General features: G+C 37.7%; 1 protein-coding gene and 1 long non-coding RNA gene across 2 annotated transcripts; both read left to right on the top strand.

Moving 5' to 3' along the window:
- Positions 1 to 637: 637 nt before the first annotated feature.
- Positions 638 to 9,990, top strand: LOC139738034 (uncharacterized). Its single transcript, XR_011711411.1, has 4 exons — positions 638 to 892; positions 1,546 to 1,858; positions 8,340 to 8,555; positions 8,893 to 9,990. It is a non-coding gene; the product is annotated as an uncharacterized lncRNA (long non-coding RNA).
- Positions 9,991 to 13,733: 3,743 nt separating this feature from the next.
- Positions 13,734 to 18,366, top strand: LOC139738033 (uncharacterized). Its single transcript, XM_071648700.1, has 3 exons — positions 13,734 to 13,848; positions 14,243 to 14,405; positions 17,331 to 18,366. Exons 1-3 carry the CDS (start codon positions 13,799 to 13,801, stop codon positions 18,075 to 18,077), a joined length of 960 nt encoding a protein of 319 aa, XP_071504801.1. The 5' UTR covers positions 13,734 to 13,798; the 3' UTR covers positions 18,078 to 18,366.
- Positions 18,367 to 19,780: the final 1,414 nt, after the last annotated feature.

Below are 19,780 nucleotides of genomic sequence, written 5' to 3'. Positions count from 1 at the left end.
CATGTTACATAATACGCACGTGCATGAATAAATGAAGACAATCCCCAGATCTCGATTTGTCATTTGTAGAACACACACGCACAGAAAAAAAAAAATCAGCAATGCAATGATTGCAAACATTGACACATAATGGCTAGTTCTGATAGAAGAGGTGACTTGCTGGTCATTAAATCATTCACCGAGCAATGATTATAAATGTCTTTAAGTGTAAAAAAATCAAATCACTCCTGCTTGTCAAGCTTCACTTTAAAATGTGCTTTAAAAACTAGAATCTAGCGCGATTAATAATGCATAAAGTTCCTCAAGGAAAAAGACAAAAATAAAAATGATTGATACCGTCCTCGACAGACAATGGCTTTTGTCATACTCAAAAGTAAAAATATCGTCTATTAGTGATTAAAACAGCGACGGACAGCTTGATGACTACGCTTTAGTTTCCTTTCAATAATCATATGGTTTTGCTTCCTTGAGAGCCTGGGGAATTGAAGTGAGACACCGCAATGAAACTGAATGAGCAGTTTGATTGCTACTTTGCAGGGAGTGGTCGAGTAGTTGCGCAGTTTCGTGACGCCCACACTTATCACTTGCCCCACGACATCATGAAGCACAATCCTGCTAACAATGCCAATTTCTCTACCTGGCAAGAAGAAGCTTCCCTGCCTTTCTCACAGTGTGTCGCAGACTTCGCCTTAGTTACGACTCCAAATAATCAAACTTGTCTTAACCTTTTTGCAACAATATTGTTTTGCGCTGAACAATAATATATCAATATTTTCCACGGCTTATGATTTTGCGGTCGGGGGGGAAATGGCATACCTGGCACGGTCGTTTGGCCTCTTCATCTTTCCTACATTGTTCCTCACTTCCCTAACTCTGGGAAGTAATAGGACTTGTAAGTATCCGTTATATCTTTATCTATATAATATTCATATCATTAATCAACTTATTTACTTTAGCATATTTGCATTTTTGGAAAAAGGAGGCAAACAGTCTTATTGTATACATAATATAGTCACTGCCATAGATCGAAGGATTAGTCTCAACTATTTTTGTCAATATGCCATTATGTCTAAAAGTAACATATTAGGTAAACTTGAGTAAGAAAGATTTATTTGCGGTACCAGATGTCAAATTCTTTGGTGTGAATAAGAAAAATAAAAACATGAAATCAATTTACCATAAGGACAGGTTTCTGATTGTTGTTCCCCTTCAATTTCTTCTTTGCCACGGCACAAATTGGGTATGGGGAGGTTCGAAAATGAAGAGTCATTAGTTATCTTATACTTACGAATAGAATGCTATTAAACAGTATTCAGAGTCTAAGGTGATGTGATCATGCCACCATAGTGGTAACAATGGAGTTGATATTCTACTTTGCTTCATAGGCAAAATAGGATAAATCAGGGCATTTGTATAGACCCTTACATTGATACTTTGTGTGTGTTTGAGGGTGACCATTCGTACTTTTCTTACATGGAATATAAAAAAAAATGAACCATTAATCATTTGTAATTTACCCCTTTTTGCACTCCATACGTCTCGTAGATTTAACTCTGAGCTGTTCGGGAAGACCACAGGTGCAAGAGATATCGTGTGATGAAAAATGCGCCGCAAACGGAGATAGTTGGGTTGTACAGGCGCCTCGTGGACGTCGAATTCTCACAGAAATCGAGTCTATCAACAACAAAGTTATGACTTTTTATATAAGCGATGAAATAGCCAACAAAACGTCCCTTATATTGATTAAGGATCATAACCAATCTTCCCCTCATTTATCACTGACTCACCAGACGAAGATTTGGATATGGCATATATACCTTTCCGATGAAGTTTAAGATGACCATAAAATGTTACGACGGTAAGTGCCAACAATATTGATACATATTACTATCAGTACAATTATTACGTTATTCTTTCATCATTTTAGATCCCCTGGCCGGACAACTCAGTGTATTATTTTTGCACGTATGACGGAGTTTCTCTTTCTCGACATTTTAAAATTCAAGTTGTCATGGACTTTAGAAATCAACGTTATATCCCTATAAAACATGTACAAATCCTCAAACAAACAAAACGTGGCATATAAACTGGGTCATGACCGAACGTTTCCACTCATTATCAAAAAGGTATGGTATAACAGCTGCTAATGTCAACAATCATTGATGTAAAGCCACACAGCACTTTACGTCTAAATCACGTACAGAAAGTTATGAAAATCTGGTGGACGTGGTCGTAAGTGGTAATTATTGGTCCATTTTGGTTTGGCCGTGCTTTGTACGGGGTATGGCCGTCGGCGGCTGTTCCACTGCTGAAGCACTGCCTAAGCACGGCTAACCACGTCCAGCCACGTGTATGTACGCGGAAAAATCCATTTGTCAGTGATAAGCCGTTAAACACACGTAATTTCCCGTGATACCAACGCGTAACACGCGTCCGATGACCGTGCTCGCCTGTGACAGACCGCTAAACTTTCACGTCTTACCGCGTCTCCCCAAGTTTTAATCACTGCCGGAACACGGATTATCACGTGTGTTTCACGTGTGTTGCACGTCTTTACCACATGCGCCGCCCGTGGTTGTCCGCGAGCTAAAATCTTAAGCAGTTCAAAACTTTTTGTCGCGTCCGACGCCGTTCCGATTTTCCCCGCGTCCTGCCACGTCTATAAATCGACCGTAGCTCGTCTTAAACTCGACATCAACGCGAACAACGTCGTCTGCTTCACGGGAGACCACTTTTGACGGGATTTGGCCGTGAAAAAGCCGTAAAGCGCTCTGTGACCGGGCTTTATGAATTTGTTGTCATTAGTGAGGGAGTACGAGATCAAGCCGAAAAGTTTAAAGACTTTTTTTTTTCCTCTGGTACGACTTTTACAAACTTTTACAGAAACCAACTAGATCAAAACCTGTATTCAATACCGTATGTCCCAAAAAAAATTACAACGGGGCCCTACGCAATGATATCTTTAAAAATATTGAATCAATCTAAATAAAAATTCAGGGTATGAAACTACAACTCATTGCCCACATCTTACAGAAAACCCCATTCGATTTGCTTCAGTGGTCAAAGAGAAATTAGGAATTTTGTAGAGGATGTCGGGAATCTCTTTTGTCCAAGTTCTGTCTATTGTTCACACACAAAATCATCGAAGTGCTAAACTTGGAAGAATCAGACTCATGACATGCTTTACTACAATCCCCATTTCTCTGTGACCGCTCAACCAAATTGAATGGGGATTTCTGCAAAATAGAGCTAAGATGTTATATTTTAAGACCCTGAAGTGGCATTGAAAAAAGATAATCAAAATGGATGTTATCAATCTATACTGCAGTATGTCCCTCAAAAACTACAATCAAATTTTCGAATTGATAACATCCAAAATGATCGACCTGTCTAAGTGCTACTTCGGGGCCTTAGAATATAACATCTTAGCTCTATTTTGCAGAAAACTTTATTCAATTTGGTTAAGCGGTCACAGAGAAATGTAGATTGTTGTAAAGCATGTCATGAGTCTAATTTTCCAATTTTAGCAATTCAATGCTCTAGTGCGTGAATAATAGACAGAACTTGGACAAAAGAGATTCCCGACATCCTCTACAAAATTCCTCATTTCTCTTTGACCACTGAAGCAAATCGAATGGGATTTTCTGTAAGATGTGGGCAATGAGTTATAGTTTCATACCCTGAATTTGTATTTAGTTGGATTCACTATTTTTAAAGATATCATTGCGGGGGTCCCGTTGTATTTTTTTTTTGGGGGGGGGGGGACATACTACATTATGGATGTCGACACATTTGATACAGAGAATAGCCTGTTTAGATACCTGTGTTTTTTAAAGAAACCACTAAATAATTCCGTATTCGCTGCCTTCATTACATAAGTGGTCGGACTTAGTGAGGGAAATGGGATAAGTTTCTGTCTTAAACAATTTGACAATTAAAGTGTAATCGTGCATCACAACCCCCCCCCCCCAAAAAAAAATCGCAAGCGCCGATTTCGTGTAAGGACTCAAAATAGGTGAAACAGCTCAATTTAGTCAATCTTAAGTTTTCGACATTTTCTGAAATAGCAAGTCTTCTTTATTAGTTTGGGATCATGAAAAGAAAAACAAATTGTGGTTTCGCAATTTTTCTAGAACTTTTTTTGTAGAATAGTGTGATAAGGTGTGTCTTAAAAAGTTCTCTTTTCATTTCTATAAAAATCCTCTGCACACTTCACTTTCAACCCCAATAACTCTTGGAAGGATGATGCTACTGCTTTGGAATTTGGTATAACTTATTAGTAGAATGTGTTAATGCGACATGTTTGATTTCAGCTTTATCCAATTATCTCTTCATTGTTGTTGCTAAGACGTTTTACAATCCTGGTTTTGTCACATTCATTGCACACAGTGCGGCTCATGGTCAGAGAACCTCTTTTCTCAGTACACACGTTTCCAGAGTACGGGCTTTCTTTCCAATATTTCGATAGGTTAGGAGAGTCTATTCAAATTGAGTTATACATCAATATAAGGCCTGAATTCTGCTCTTTCAGAATCTGCTATCAACTGAAAATCCCTGCCTGGCAACTTTGATGGTTTTGCGATGCCGGGTCACAAATGCATCTTTGTGTGTGTTTAGTGAAGCCGACAGGTTCTCATTTTCTCAGCGCTCAAGTGTTAAAAGGGCATTGTACCGGTTTTTTATTCTTTTATATGTTGTTCTTTTAATTCTAAAAGACCCAGCGGTGCAAACAGAATTAAAATTTCATAACGATTTAGTCCGTAATTTCATGTTGAAAATGGAAATTTCGGGGCGAGAATTATGCTAATGAGCTGACGAGCCCGGATGTCGTGATGTCACAGGTGCCAAATGTTTCACTGATTACAAGCCCTCGCATACGCGTGCGTTAAATCGTGCCGAGTAGCAGACGACGCTTCGGGCTTAGGCCCAATTTAGCTAGCAGGCGGCACTTGTGTACTGTCCTATCCATGCAGCTGTCTCAAATTTCGCTGAACCAAGTCGCACCAAAATTACAGGATATACTTCTAAGCATATTTCAAATTACCGTATTATATTTGAACGAAATCGGTAATCGAGAAGTATCAATATTGTCACCGAATTTCAAGTTGTCACTAAAAAAACTCACTCTTCGTGAGAGATCTTGGTAAATGCGACATGCACAATCTAGAACTGAAGTTAGCCGACTAGTGCTGTGCGAACGGGGAATTTACGCGGGAACTAAATTAAAAAATGTCATGATTTTAGCGATTTGTGTGATTTACGAACTTTATTTTTCATTCAACTTAGCTCAAATAATTTATAAATTGATTTTTTGCGCCCGATTACTTGAAAGATTTGTCTCATGATATTAGATGGCTAACTTCAGTCTGTGCGTGCGCAGGCAAGTAGGGCTACTACGCCGCGATCACTCTTGTTTAGTCGTACAGAGCAGATTGTTTTTAGCGACGACATGAAAGTCGACAACTTCACTTACGCTTCTCAACTTGCGATTTGGTTCCAATTAGCGTGAGCAAGTGGACATGAATCATAAACTACTTCTTGTGATTTTGGTGCAATTTGGTTGGGTGAATTTTGAGATATCTACATGGATACGGAAGTACTCTATAGCACTATGCCTACACCAGCGCTTGGATCGCGAAGCGGTGGCACTGTTTGTATCTACGTGGTCGGGTCACTCTTCCGAGGTATAGGTCCTACTAAAACTAGATCTAAGTTAGTCCTTGGTGTTAATACGACCACCATGAGATTTATCTCGACCACAAAAACATTTAAAATCCATAAAGCAGATACCTTACCTGCAAAATTCAACACAGAAACAACAGGGCCTGCAGCACAAGGGCCTCTAGCGGCAACGCTAGACCTTGGAGTCTGGACTTTCGTCTGGACTTTCTTCAAGTTCTGGCAGCAGGGGTATGTATTGCATACTAAACGTTTACGCTGTGCATATTATTAGCGCTGTGCACGTACAGCTGTCGACGGAGCGGCGAGTAGAATCTTCTCGGTCCTTGACTGCTCACTAGTCCTAGTCCTAGTTCTAGTCTAGAGTCTATATGTAATGAGTGCCGTTTTCTTCTAACTAGGCGTAAACCGTGAATGCCGTTGACTATTTTTTGTATTTAGATTTTAAGAATCACTCAGTCCTCATCTTCGTTAGATAGTTTGAACTGTGATGTCGAACCATTATCGCTCATCATCAATGCATAGTTAGTGCAACGTTACTTACCCACAGTTTTCTATGGGCAGCACGTTCGGACAATGATGCCAATTTCATTTTGCATATCTGGAATATTCCCCATAAATTTCATCTAAATAAAAAGCGTTTGAAGAGATTCCTTTTAAAGATTAATAAATATTGTTTAACATGTTTATTTCAGCTCCATATTGCAATTTTACTAAATAACAGTTTTTGCAGTACTTCGTGTGAGATTTCATCAGTAAATTGACATGTGTAGAACCTTTCTAGTTCGTTTTGCTAAAGTCGGAGGTTGGCACCTGTGACGTATGCCAAATTGTGTGGATCGTTCCTTGGCTTGCTTGTTTTCATTTTTTTCAAAAAAATAATTACAGGCTTATCCTTGGTTTTAGAATCCTCTCTTTCCAGTTGTAGGCATCAAAAAATGTAGATTAGAATTATCAGACAAGTAGAAAATGTCAGTACAGGTTTCTTTTAAGTATTGTACTGCACTTACACTACCTTCCATGACAGGAGTTCATGGTGAGACACTTTAATCTAGGCAGTTTCAAGACGTTGAGTATTGATAAACGTAATGTTATGTCTTTTCATCCAATAGTGTGTTAGCACAGTTGAGTAATAATAGTGGGAGAAAAATATAATTGTCTTGCCTCTACACTGTAAAAACATGGGTGTTAGATTTAACACCACGGGTGTTAAATCTAACACCGATCAAACTTCAATAAAGGACCACACCCACAGGTGTTAAAAATGCACTGTGATGGTGTTGAAAAGTGTTCACCTGACACTTCGTGGTGTTAATTTGACACTGTACCTGGTGTTATTTTGACACTGTACTGGTGTTAATTCAAAAATGACACCACATGGTGTTGATTTGATATTTGATGGTGTTAATATCAATGGTTTAACACCCGTCCAGCTTCAATAAGGGACCACACCAGCTGGTGTTACTTTTGGTGTAAATTTATTTTCACATTTTTTCAAAAATCTAGTATTTTATTGTAAAATTCTTGATCGTCTTGTTTAAATTAAAAATCAACAAGAAGTGCAGTTACTAAGAAACTCTTCAAAAAACAGTTTAAAATTAGGAAATGACACCCGGGGGTGTTAATTTAACACCATAAATGAGCACCGAAAATTTAACACCAGTTCGGTGTTCACTATTTAACACCGGACTTTTTGCAGTGTATAATTATTTATTATGCCTACGATTATTTATTTCCATTGGTCAGGGGTTCCAACCGACGTCGCCAAAAAAGGTCCGAAAAGTCAGGTCTCTGGACCTCCAAATCCCTTGGACTGGTCCAAAAGAATGTTTATGTTGGTTGATACCTAGAGTATATGACTATACGTCTACGGTTGATCAGCATGTGTGCGCAGGAGTTTTGTAAATTGGCGCCCGGCTGGAATGCACTCCAGGGAGTGGAGAGTGAACGCTATTTGTGCTGGTTGGAAATGATGTATATTGACCTTGGCAATAATAGTCGGTAAAACACATTGAAATTCTTAACAACATTGGAATGCGCTGTACAAAAACGTTAGGTTTTATTGTTATTATCATCATCATTATTATTATTATTATTATTATTATTATTATCATTGTTATTATTATCATTATTATTATTATCATTATCATTACCATTATCATTATTACAGTTGTATTATCATCACTTTGTCGGGTAATGAGAAATAACGAAAGACAAAAAAAAACAGAAAAGGGCCGTCTTGTACAAGGATTAACAAATTCTTTTATGTACTCATCGACGTGCAATTTACAATGGTAATTTTAGTCTTATGAAAGGTCATGCAGTGATTAGCATTTTCTTAAGTATTTCGCTCTGAATTACATTAGACTGTCGGAAGAACATAGTACGAACTATTCCAGCATTTGAGATTGCTGGAATAATTGATTTTAATCCATTGGCTTATCTTTTCGACAGTGCACAGTGCACACTGAAATTCTGATGAAATGCACAAGAATAATATTATGTTACTATAATTCTATTCTAATGGTCCAACGTCTACTGGCTTCAGATGCATTATCACTTTCGTATGCCAAATTTTTGATATCATCATGAACTACAAGTAGCGCTGCATCATTAGAAAGGCTCACTCAACATTGTCATTTAATCTATTCATTTTAAAGCGGTGCCGTCAGTAAAGCTGATTGGTGGACCCTCTCCCTTGGAAGGTATAGCGGTCCTCAACTCAGACAGATATGTCTGCTATGATGGATTTAACGACAAAGCTGCTGAATTGATCTGTGGAGAACTCGGCTTCCCAGCGGTAGAGAAATATTCGCCTCAGACTCCTCCCAGTATAACAACGAGGAGCAGATTTCAACGGATATCATGTCTTAACGGTGACTACAGTATTGCAATACATGTATGCAATCATTACAAAACAGATAGTCATAAATATCGAAAAAACAAAACAAAATGAGCATTAAAAAACGTGAAATTTGGTGTTTCGCATCATCTGCATTTTGGTCATTCATGAGTCATGAGTCTATCTTTCTGTTATTGCAGTATTCGTTTCCAACACCAACCCTCTGCCCATGTGTTTGAAGTTTGAACACTTTTTTCTCCTTGATATTGATAGGACGCAAACATTACAAACATTATGTTTACAACTCCCAAATTAATTGATAAAACATTTACACAGTTTACCTAAGTGATGACCTCACTATCAATGCACAGGTTATGTACGTCTCAAGGAGTGTTCATGGAATAGAAGCGACGGTCCAAGCAGCATGACTGTCAGACTCAAATGCCAAGGTGAGATTGAACATGCTTTGAAGAAATTGTTTTGAATAATTTGTGAGTATGTGCGTTTCTTATCAGCTATTTGTATGAGAGTGTGACAGATATGTTCATTTTCACTCATCATTTGAACCTTAACGACGACACCCCAGTGGCGTAGGGAGGGCTTGAATAGACCGTAAGAAAGATGATAATCTAAAGATTGATATTTCTGATAACCAGATTTTATCCGAATTTCAAGGTCAAAAATGTTTATGAATGTGATGTCTTTCCCTTTAACTTAATTCGCTATTTCCATGCAGACAATCTTGACTGCATGTATACATGAAACCTTTGTTTTGTTTTTTTAATTTGTTCATTTTTTCCTTCCTTTTAAATGGTAATCATATTGTTGCCGGCATTCTTGCGTTTTCATTTTGTAGCATGTGTTTTACATAAAGTGAAGGAGAAGTCAAATATTGACCTTGCTAATGTATGCATTACATATATATATCATATATAATAATTATATAGATGGATATACACGATGTTTACACGGACAAACGCCTCGGCGGGCCTCAAAGAAGGCCTATGAATTTCGAGCAGCACTGTTAATTTTCGTTCGATTTTAAGCCCTTTTTCATATACCTACTGTCTTCTATTTTATTACGCCAGAGTGTGCATTATCAGTTATTTGCCTTTCTTTTTTATTGCTATGGAGTTTATTTTTCTCTATTTCAACTACATAAGTAACATTCTAGGCAATGACCAGGGTTTGATTGATAACCTCAATATTCAGCTGGATGCATTTTGTGTATGTATGATATATATAACATGCATATTCAGTTTTAGTTTTAAAAGCACGAGACTATCATTAATGGATAAAGATGTGATTCACTAGAGAGCTTTAGAGCATGTCTATAGGTATTGGATCATTTTGGAATCAAAGCAGTTTGATTGCACTGATTTCATTTCTTATTCAAATTGATAAGCGCAATCTATTCCTATTATTTATATATTTGGGTTTTACGTCATAGTTGTGAACCTCGTGCCACTATGAAGTCAACCTCGTCTTAATTGCATTGGATACTTCCCCTTTTTTTTCTTTAACATAAATTCATCCTTGAATATTTCACCATTTTCTTCCGTTTCTTTATCTAAATCACTTTTGAGTATATGTGTTGTATTTGTAGTTACAAATCCACATGTAATTACATATTTATAAACATACATACCTATACATACAGAGGTAGAAAGAGGGAGAGGGGGAGGGGGTAATGATAGAAATTACTAGATTAAAGGGATGGTACAGTATTGGTAGAAATGAAAATTGGGCTTTTTAATTTTTGCGAGATACCAAGAAAACACTTATGATACGATACAGAGCATTCCATTTTAAGAGGAATTCAAAGTTTATTTGATTAAAATCGGGTTTTCAATGACTGAAACAACCAAAAACAAAGTAAAACAAAGTGATCGTAATAAAGTGTGGGTCCCACACTTTATTAGAATTGCTCTTTTTGGATATCTCACCCATTTCAAAAGCAATTTTCATCAAATAAACGTTGAATTACTCATAGAATTACATGCTCTTTGATATTTCATAAGAGGTTTCTCATTATCTCACACACACACACACACACCAAAAAAAAAATGTAAGAAACCTGAAATTAGGTCTCAACCAAAGCTTTACTATCCCTTTATAAAGGCATAAATATTCGAATACTGAAAAAAAACACCAAATTAAGTGTTATAACATGTCTTTCACATAAAATACAGTGATTTTTATGACATATCTCACCAAATAAAGAGATACAACACTTGGTAAAATATGGCCTACTAAACAAATGGAGAAATTTCTTTCCTTGTTGTAACTATAACATTCTAAATCTACGTAGAACATGGATATTTCGGATGCTTCCACGTTGATGGACAACAAGTTCTGTCTTATCTTCACAATAAATCAGGCGTTCATTCTAAAGAAATCTGTATGTCTACTGGTAGAAGAAAAGCCAGAAATCATGACATTGTTGTTGTACGTCAAGAACAGAGCATGTGTTTTATATCATAGGCATATGCCAATGTCACATCGAACGGAAGATTTCGGCATGAATGGACATGTCATAGGAAGTCATATCTTGGATCCGGTCAACTCGTGTATTATATATTTAACAGTGAGTATTTTAGTGAAGATTTTAGTGATGACAGGTAAGGGAAAGACAAAAAAAAAAAAAAAACCTACAAATTGAGCGATGATTCCAGTCAAGTATTCTTCATACCAAGGCTAGTGACACTAGTACACTATGGTGCTATCATTACAATTTTGGTAAATAAATTCTGGCATTGATTCACGAATCATTGTAACTATGCCCCTGTCAAAATCTGCATCGGTAATCTGGCAATTTTGTCAAGGCATGAAACGAAACATCAATAGTGAAATACCCCTTTTGTGTATGAGGGCAATCAAACGTTCGTCTATAGATATTGTAGCTTATTATCAAGCCCCAGAAACAACGGTGTAAGAGTAAATGTTTTGACGATGATCAAAAAAAAAAATTGTTCCTTTTTTGGCAATACATATTTTTTTCCCTCTCATTCACCTTTCCCCCGCTGTCAATGTTGATAGTTTCACTCGGATTTTGTGATCATCCCGGCCCTGCGCCTAACGGTTATTGGGACTCCAATATAACGAGCTTTGGGTCTGAACTAACTCTCACCTGTGGTCAGGGTTTCATTCTCATCGGTAACCCAACACTGCAGTGTGTGGGACTACCTGGATGGTCGACGTTCTTTCCGGTTTGGAACGCGTCAGTCCCGTCTTGCCGGGAAGTCGAAAATGAAACGGGTGGTAGGTTGGTCATAATATTATGGTCTTATGTATAGATCACAAACCCTTTGAGTAGTACAGGTATTGCTTTAGGAGACCTAGAAATATTTGTATGTATGAAAAGTTAAAATCGCTAATTGCGTTGTAATGTATTTTTAAAAAGAAAAATAAAGCATGTTAATATCTTAACATACTATATTCAATACGATAAGAATGTTTTCCTGGACTTGAAAATAGCATTTCACACTCTCTTTTTTCTCTTTTTTCGTAGATAAAAAAGATACTTCAGCTAACGCTTGGTATATTTAAGAATCATAATTGCAAGCTGTTAGAGACCGTATCAAGTTCCTTTGCATATCTGATAATTCCTACATAGCACGCACTATTGAAGTATAATCCCCTATTTGTTTTTTGAACTCGGTGGAGATTGACCGAGTTCACTTCAATCATGTCAATCAGTCCTTACCTCTGTCTCTCTTTTTTCGGAGAGGAATTTAGCTACAGTTTGAAGTATGATAGGTACGTCAACTTTTCATGGGTTAGACCCTATGTTAAATCGCTCTACTTTGGATCGCTCCATTCAAATCATGGAGTTGCCCGAGAATCTATCATTGCAACTCATTGTAAGTTCAGCGGGCCGTAAGGTCAGAAATGCATTTCTATACAGTATGCCATAATAGATATAGTCACAAGAAAACATTTTTTTTTCAAAAATCTAGTTTGTAGCTTGACATGTGCACAATTTTCTGGTTAAGATTTTCTTTTTTGTCTCAAAGTAAAGAAAAATATAGGTTAATCAATATTTGTAGAATAAGAATTAATTCTACGTCCTTTACCTCAGTAAAAATATTCATTGGTGAGCTCTATATTTGGTTTCAACACACCAGTTCTGTATATGTACCCTGCATGTCATGTTCGTAAAATTGTGTTCTCCTTTGATTACGACGTCATGTCTTGTTTTATGTTTTATCGATTGTTATCATAATATTAGTGATTGAGATGTGGAACAATGACATCAAATCAAAGCAAACATGCTTGGAAGATTCTGCGGGAAGTTTCAGGCTGCAGAAGAAACACTTGACTACATTATTGTAGTTTAATAATTATGCTGGTTTTCTCATCCACTTGAATTTCAAATAGTGAAAATATCTTAGTCGGAATGAATATCCAGTGTCCAGTTTTTTGGACTTTCAGAATCCCTGCCGGACAACCTTATCGCTTCAAATAAGAGCTTTGTTTTTCCGTACATTGATTGAATTTTTACTTGTCGTAGGGCCTTTTCACACGTACCGTGTTACGTAATTACAAACCTAATTAGAAACTTTTTTGTAATAAGTTTATACAATAGCATTCCATTTTTTACGTTTTACTTTTATTCAAGATGATGATTTGCAAGATGTCGGAAACAACACAACTACGCAAGCTACAGACGGAACTACAGGTGAGTATGTCCTGTTTGGGATATTTGATGGACAAAAAAAAGAATGATTTGTAAAGAAAAAATGTAGTGTGCTGCCGATCCAATCTGTTCAGCACCTTCTGCATCGGCAATCTTTTTTTTTTCTATCATTTATTTCCTCAAAATGTCACCCCCTGTCATGATCGTTTCTCAGATAGGAGTTTGGAGCTGAAGTTGCGCTTGTTTAAAACAAGTTGAAACTTAGGTGACTCATTAGAATAATTTCATGTCATACCAGAAATTCTAGAAGATCAAACAGTTCAGACAACATTGATGTTTTTACAGGACGAGACAAATTTGCTGCATGTCATAATGTACAGTAAAATTCTGCAATGATTTTTTGGACATGACATGTCATGTTTGTAGTAAAGAAGGTATAGCGACTCCCCCCCCCCCCCCCCCCATCCCGAAAGAAAAAGGAAATGTTTGGATTTTTGAATTACTTGTAACACTTTCCAAATTAATTATTCTTCATTTGATGAGAAGGGACCGATTCGACGCCTTATGCTTCAGTTCCTGGAGGCCTCGAGACGAAAGTCCTTGAACTGACTATTGGTACCACTAGCTGTTTCCTTGCCATGATACTTGTCACTCTTTCCGTGGCTTGGTTGACTCACTACTGGAAAAGGTTAGTGTTTGAAGAAACGTTTATGTGTATGATTATATCTACATAAATATAGTCTGCATATACATGGATTTGATATGCTTATACAAAGTACAATATGTTACGAATTGCAAATTTTGATATATATCAAAAGACATCGCCTATGATTATGCAAAAACAACAGTATTGGATGAAATGTACTGATACAATGTATTGCAAAAGATAAAACCGAATATTTGAGGGTTAACCAATGAACAGAAATCATATCATACAGTTCGTATAAGGAAAAAGTGTATAACATGGCTCTCCCATTACAAAATTTGTCACTGTTTTTACATATATCTACCGAAATCTGAGTAGAACGGTTATTTCTTTCGTATTTCTTCCTCCTCCTTGCTCTCTCTATAAAAAAACGTAGGAGACCAGAAGATTCCAGTAGATCAACTACTCACACATTGCACTCAATCAATACCAACGCTTGCACAGTGCATCGCCGTGTGCCAGATCATCCGAGAATCCAAACCAGAGACGCTACAGCTCATCAGGAGGGCGTTAATCACATCTACCAGAACTCTACAATGGTAATCACCGTTGGGTGTATATTCCAGATTCCAGGGGGTTTTTTTTCGAACCACACCCTCGAAAATGTTTTAATTCTTGTTTTCATGTTACATCGTTGAATAAAGTTGGCAATGCCTGGATCATAAGATATTTTCATCCTATACGGATGCATACTCTCAAAATCAAATAGGATTATGTAAGGAGATTTTTGCAAATATTTAACAGATATCGATATTTCATTATATTTCTGTACACTTCCTCTCATAAATATGTGTTCATTTTCATTAGTGTTCACTATTATGCTGTCACATGTCAAAACACCATAGCCAAAAGCCAAAACAGGGCATTACATTGACATGTTTCTGTGAGGATACCTCTACAGCAATTGAAAAAAATATATACATATATATATGTATGTGTATATATATATATATATATATATATATATATGCATATATGATCAGGCGGACGGTGACATGATTCACAGTGTAAAGTCCACGCAGAGATACAAGATTCAAACCTCAAGTACGTTTTGATACGATAGAGACATTCCAAGTGTCCTACAAACTGTATCTTTTCAAGTAAAGCAACCAGCGGAGCAATATTTACTTAACTCGCTATCATTTGCTAATTCTCATAAAAAAAAAATCATAGTTATATGAGTATTATAAAGGATTTTTAACCGATAAGTTATGATTACGATGTCCCTGTGCTTCTTTACCAATGTGTGCTTCTTCTCGTGCACAGCAATAATAGAAGAACTCATTAGAGAGGTAGAAATTGTGGTAGAAATGCTTTCTTTTTTATAAGAGACGACACAAAGTTGTAAGTCCCTTGAACCTCTATTTCTACTTGAGGAAGGTGACGATTATTTTAGCACGTATATGGTGTGCAAACATTTTCCAACTCTTTGTGAGTGTTTCTTGACAAAGAAGATCTCATCACACAGTCTTGTTCCTTGGTACAACAATGATGTGAAGACAGCTAAAAGGCTCAAGAGACGAGCTGAGCGTAAATGGAGGCGCACACGTTCTGACACTGATCTTGCTGAATATAAGGAGGAGAGAACATGCGCGAATAATGTGATGAGCGCTGCACGGCACGACTTCTACACATCATTCACTGACAAGCACAAGTCCAACCCACGTGAACTGTTCCAGTGCACAAATAAGCTACTTGGACGTAAACAAGATGTTCCTCTTCCTCCCAATCCTGACACTGTAGTTCTAGCAAACGACTTTGGGAGTTTCTTCACGCAGAAAATTGAATCAATTCGAACTCACTCCAGATGGATGTCCCACTACCCCTCCCTCCACCTCCAGCTCTGTGTCTTCATGTCATCCTGATGACATTGTGCTTGACCACTTCTCCACCTTATCGGTTACAGATGTCAAGGCCCTTGTTGTGAAGTGTGGAAAAAAGTCTTGCCAGTGTGATCCAATGCCTTCTCAACTTGTGAGTTTTCTGGACCCACTTCTTCCAGTCTTCAGAGATGCCATTAACTTATCCCTACAGTCTGGAACATTCACTGAAGACTGGAAAGAGGCCTTCATTACACCCCTGTTAAAGAGACATGGATTGGAGTGTGACTTCAAGAATTACCGTCCGATTAGCAATCTGAGCTTCCTGTCCAAACTGGTCGAGAGTGCTGTTTGTGACCAGCTTCAGCATCACATGGGCAAGCATTCTCTGTTTCCTCACTTCCAATCTGGGCTTTCCGGACATACACTGGAATGGTTTCAGTCATACCTGCTTGGTAGGTGTCAGCGAGTAACTATCTGTGGCTCTCAGTCTGAGAGGTTTGATCTGCACTGTGGTGTCCCACAAGGACCCTGTTTGGGTCCCCTCTTGTTCTCCATCTATACATCTGACCTGTTTGATGTCCTAGAAAAACATCTCCCGCGCGCCCACTGCTACGCTGATAATACTCAACTTTACTTTTCATTCAGGCCTGATGGCAAAGTTAGTGAAAGAGAAGCTGTAGAAGTGATGGAGTGCTGTCTCAGGGATATTTGAACTTGGATGGCAACAAACAGATTGCTAATCAACGATGATAAGACCGAGTTCGTCATCATTAGCACACAGCGACAACTCCAAAAGATCAACATTCCCAACATTAGGATTGGCAACGCTAACATTGTTCCTGCATCTCATGTCAAGAATTTGGGTTGCATCTTTGATTCAACCTTGAACATGGATCAGCATGTCCTAATGACATGTTAGGCAGCCTTCTACCATCTGCACAACATCTGGACAAATATCTGGACCAGAGATCATTACTCACCATCATTCATGCCTTCATCACCAGCCGCCTCGACTACTGTAATGACCTGCTCTACGGTGCCACAGCTACCCAGATTGAGAAATTACAGCGGGTTCAGAATGCAGCTGCCAGACTTGCCACAGGCACATCCAAATTTTCCCACATGCAACCTGTCCTCCGTCAACTGAACTGGCTTCCCATCAGGTCCAGGATCCACTACAAGATACTTCTGCTCACTTTCAAATGTATCCATGGTCTTGCCCCTCCTTACTTATCTGAACTCATAACCATCCGTCACCCATCCCGGTACACCCTCCTCTCCTCACAAGGTATCACACTGAATCACCCAACTTCCAAGATGCTGGCCACACTTGGTGATAAAGCATTTTCATCCGCTGCTCCCAAACTGTGGAATCAACTACCCAAAACTCTCCGCAGCCAGCAATCTCTCCGCAGCCAGCAATCTCTTGTCACCTTCAAAAAACATCTAAAAACTCACTTGTTCCGTTAATATCAATAGTCCACTGGTAAAGCGCATTTGAACATATATGTTTATGGAAAATACGCTATATAAATGTATTATTATTATTATTATTATCATTATCATTTCTTAAATAGATTAATGTCAGCAACCAAACCAATGCATCCCAATGTGATCTTTACACACCATTCTTCTTGACAGGATCACCCTCTTCGAGTGGGAATGGCCAACAATCTAGGTAACCCGAGTCCGTTGAACTTTATATCCAGGCCTCTTTATGACCTCCTACATTATGACGGTGAGGACACCGCGAATGAAGACACCACGAATTGTCAAAACACCTCAGCCAATGCCAAGATAGAGCATTACATGGACATGTCAGGAACTGTGGAGAAAAAGAAGGTCAATGTCAAATTTCTTCGATCTGGGGACACCTCTGCAACTGAAAAAGACGTTGATGAAAATGGTTACCTGATTTCGAACGTAAGTCTACTCAGTGCTACTAATAATGGACCTCCAAGGAGATATGCAAGGACAAAGACTTGTAACATTGATAATGTTCAATCCTGTGAAGAAACGATCATCAGATCTATTTCCATCCCTTCCACAGCGGCAGGTAACTCTGTCAGGTGTGGAGACTTTCAAGGGTCAGTTTACGAAGATATTCTTTCAACTTCCGACCAATCCGCACCAATCAGAGAATCGCCACGTGAGCACGAGTACTCGACTATCGAGAGAAATAATACACGTGACCCTCTTGCGATAGGCCTGAAAAATCCTCTAAATTCTGTATCAATATATTCAAGCAAGCAAAGACAAGAGCCTGAGGTGGATGAAAATGGGTATCTTGTTCTTGAAGCATATGATGGTGAAATCGTCGAAGATCGATATGTAAACATGGACAAAGTGCAGCCCTCCACAACATATCTTTATGAAAATGAAATTTGAATGAGAAAAATCCGAGCATTGCCGGTAATATTAAACTGTAGCGGGCCGCTATGATTCATTATTTTTCACTATTCGGTCTGTTAATTGAATATAAGGAGACAAAATTTGCTAGACCCCCTTTTTTTTATCCAATTTGTTTTGTCCTTCCCATCTCCCCCGGCAGGCGAAAACTTTCACTGATAATGTTATCATTTTTGATGGAGCAACTTTTCTGACTATGTTGCTGTTCATCACCGGGTATCTTTCTATTTTCCCAATATCTATTAACAAATATGTGTGGTTTATGATATGTATCTTACTGAGAAAGCTACGCAGAATATATATATGTTATTTTTGTAACCCTGCCCCCTTATACAAAGGTTCGCACATGGTATGTGACTACATGCAAAACGCTGTGTATTTGTGCGTATTGTGCATACTTATATATGTATTGTATACACATACTTATTGCCTTTATCTCTCCTTCTCCCTCTATCCCTCTCGTATCTCTATGCTCTACATCTCTTCCGTATATTGCTTTGAGTATCACCCCCATAAAGCAATTTTTATTTTAGAAATCTGCAATTCTGAATGGAGAAATATGACATTTTTATGTATATTTTTATGTATATTTTTGGACAGTTAGAGGAACTATTCTGTGAGTTTGATGTTGCTATTTGGATTATGTTTAAAGAAGAATGTGGGTCACGGGTATCTTTAAGGGGTCGGATGAGAGTGCTAGGGTATATGTTTCATTTGATAATCTAGTCATTAGAACAAAATTTGGTTATGAAATATAAAAACAAAAATCAGTTGATATAATTATATTGGGGTTGTGCAATCACATTTTTACATTTTTAAATACTAAGGTATTTTATTTTTGGTTATCATCAGTCATGAAAACCTGATGTTTTGTGTATGATGTTTTGTAGTTTTATTGGAGTAGAGGCAAACCAGCCGTCACAGTATTTTTATATAGTTCTGCTTGTTTTGACAAATGTGGAATATGTTCTTATCTTGCATAATATTATATCGGATAATGCTCAACTTATTGATTTGCATACTTATATTTTCCCACTCAATTCTATTACACGTGCAAATGCTTTACTCTGTAACCGTCTGAATGTTTGAATTTGTATGTATATATATTATGTGATATTATACGCAATTTATCCCTCGGGCTACGAGATGTGATATGAATAAATAAACCTTTGAATAAAAATAAAAAAAAACAATTGGAACGCAGAGAAATTCTATTCTGTACTTCATCGGTCATGTCGGTGCACTTACTTTGAAGCAAACGATCATCTGTAACCGTATAGCAGTTGATTGTTGTTGTAGACCTATTTCTTAAATGTCGATGCGGTCTGTGCTGCTTTTGCAGAATTTATCAGAATGTTAACTCCCTAGGCAGATAATAGGAAATGAACTGATACCATAGTTCTCTTACGTCTCATTGAATTTCTTCAAGCACTGAACATACATGCAATGGTATAAAAACCTGACGGCACTTTGATTGCAGATGAAATACATGCTGGGAGATACTCATGTAACTGGCGTTCACAATATGTACGACGTCTTCAATCCCAAACTTTTCTACTGATCTGCAGATGAAATTGATATGTACATTTAGGGATATGGGAAAAACCGAATAAATCTTAGCAGACCACTTGACTTTTTGACAAATTTAATAAAGGTAAACAGACAATAATTGTTGCACTGTT

The sequence above is a fragment of the Diadema antillarum genome, unplaced genomic scaffold, assembly GCF_040938485.1.
Source record: "Diadema antillarum isolate AM-2024a unplaced genomic scaffold, OU_Dant_1.0 seq00000719_RagTag, whole genome shotgun sequence".
In the NCBI taxonomy this organism is placed as follows: Eukaryota; Metazoa; Echinodermata; class Echinoidea; order Diadematoida; family Diadematidae; genus Diadema; species Diadema antillarum.
Note: the sequence above shows the minus strand (reverse complement) of the source record. Positions and strands in the feature narration are given on the sequence as shown.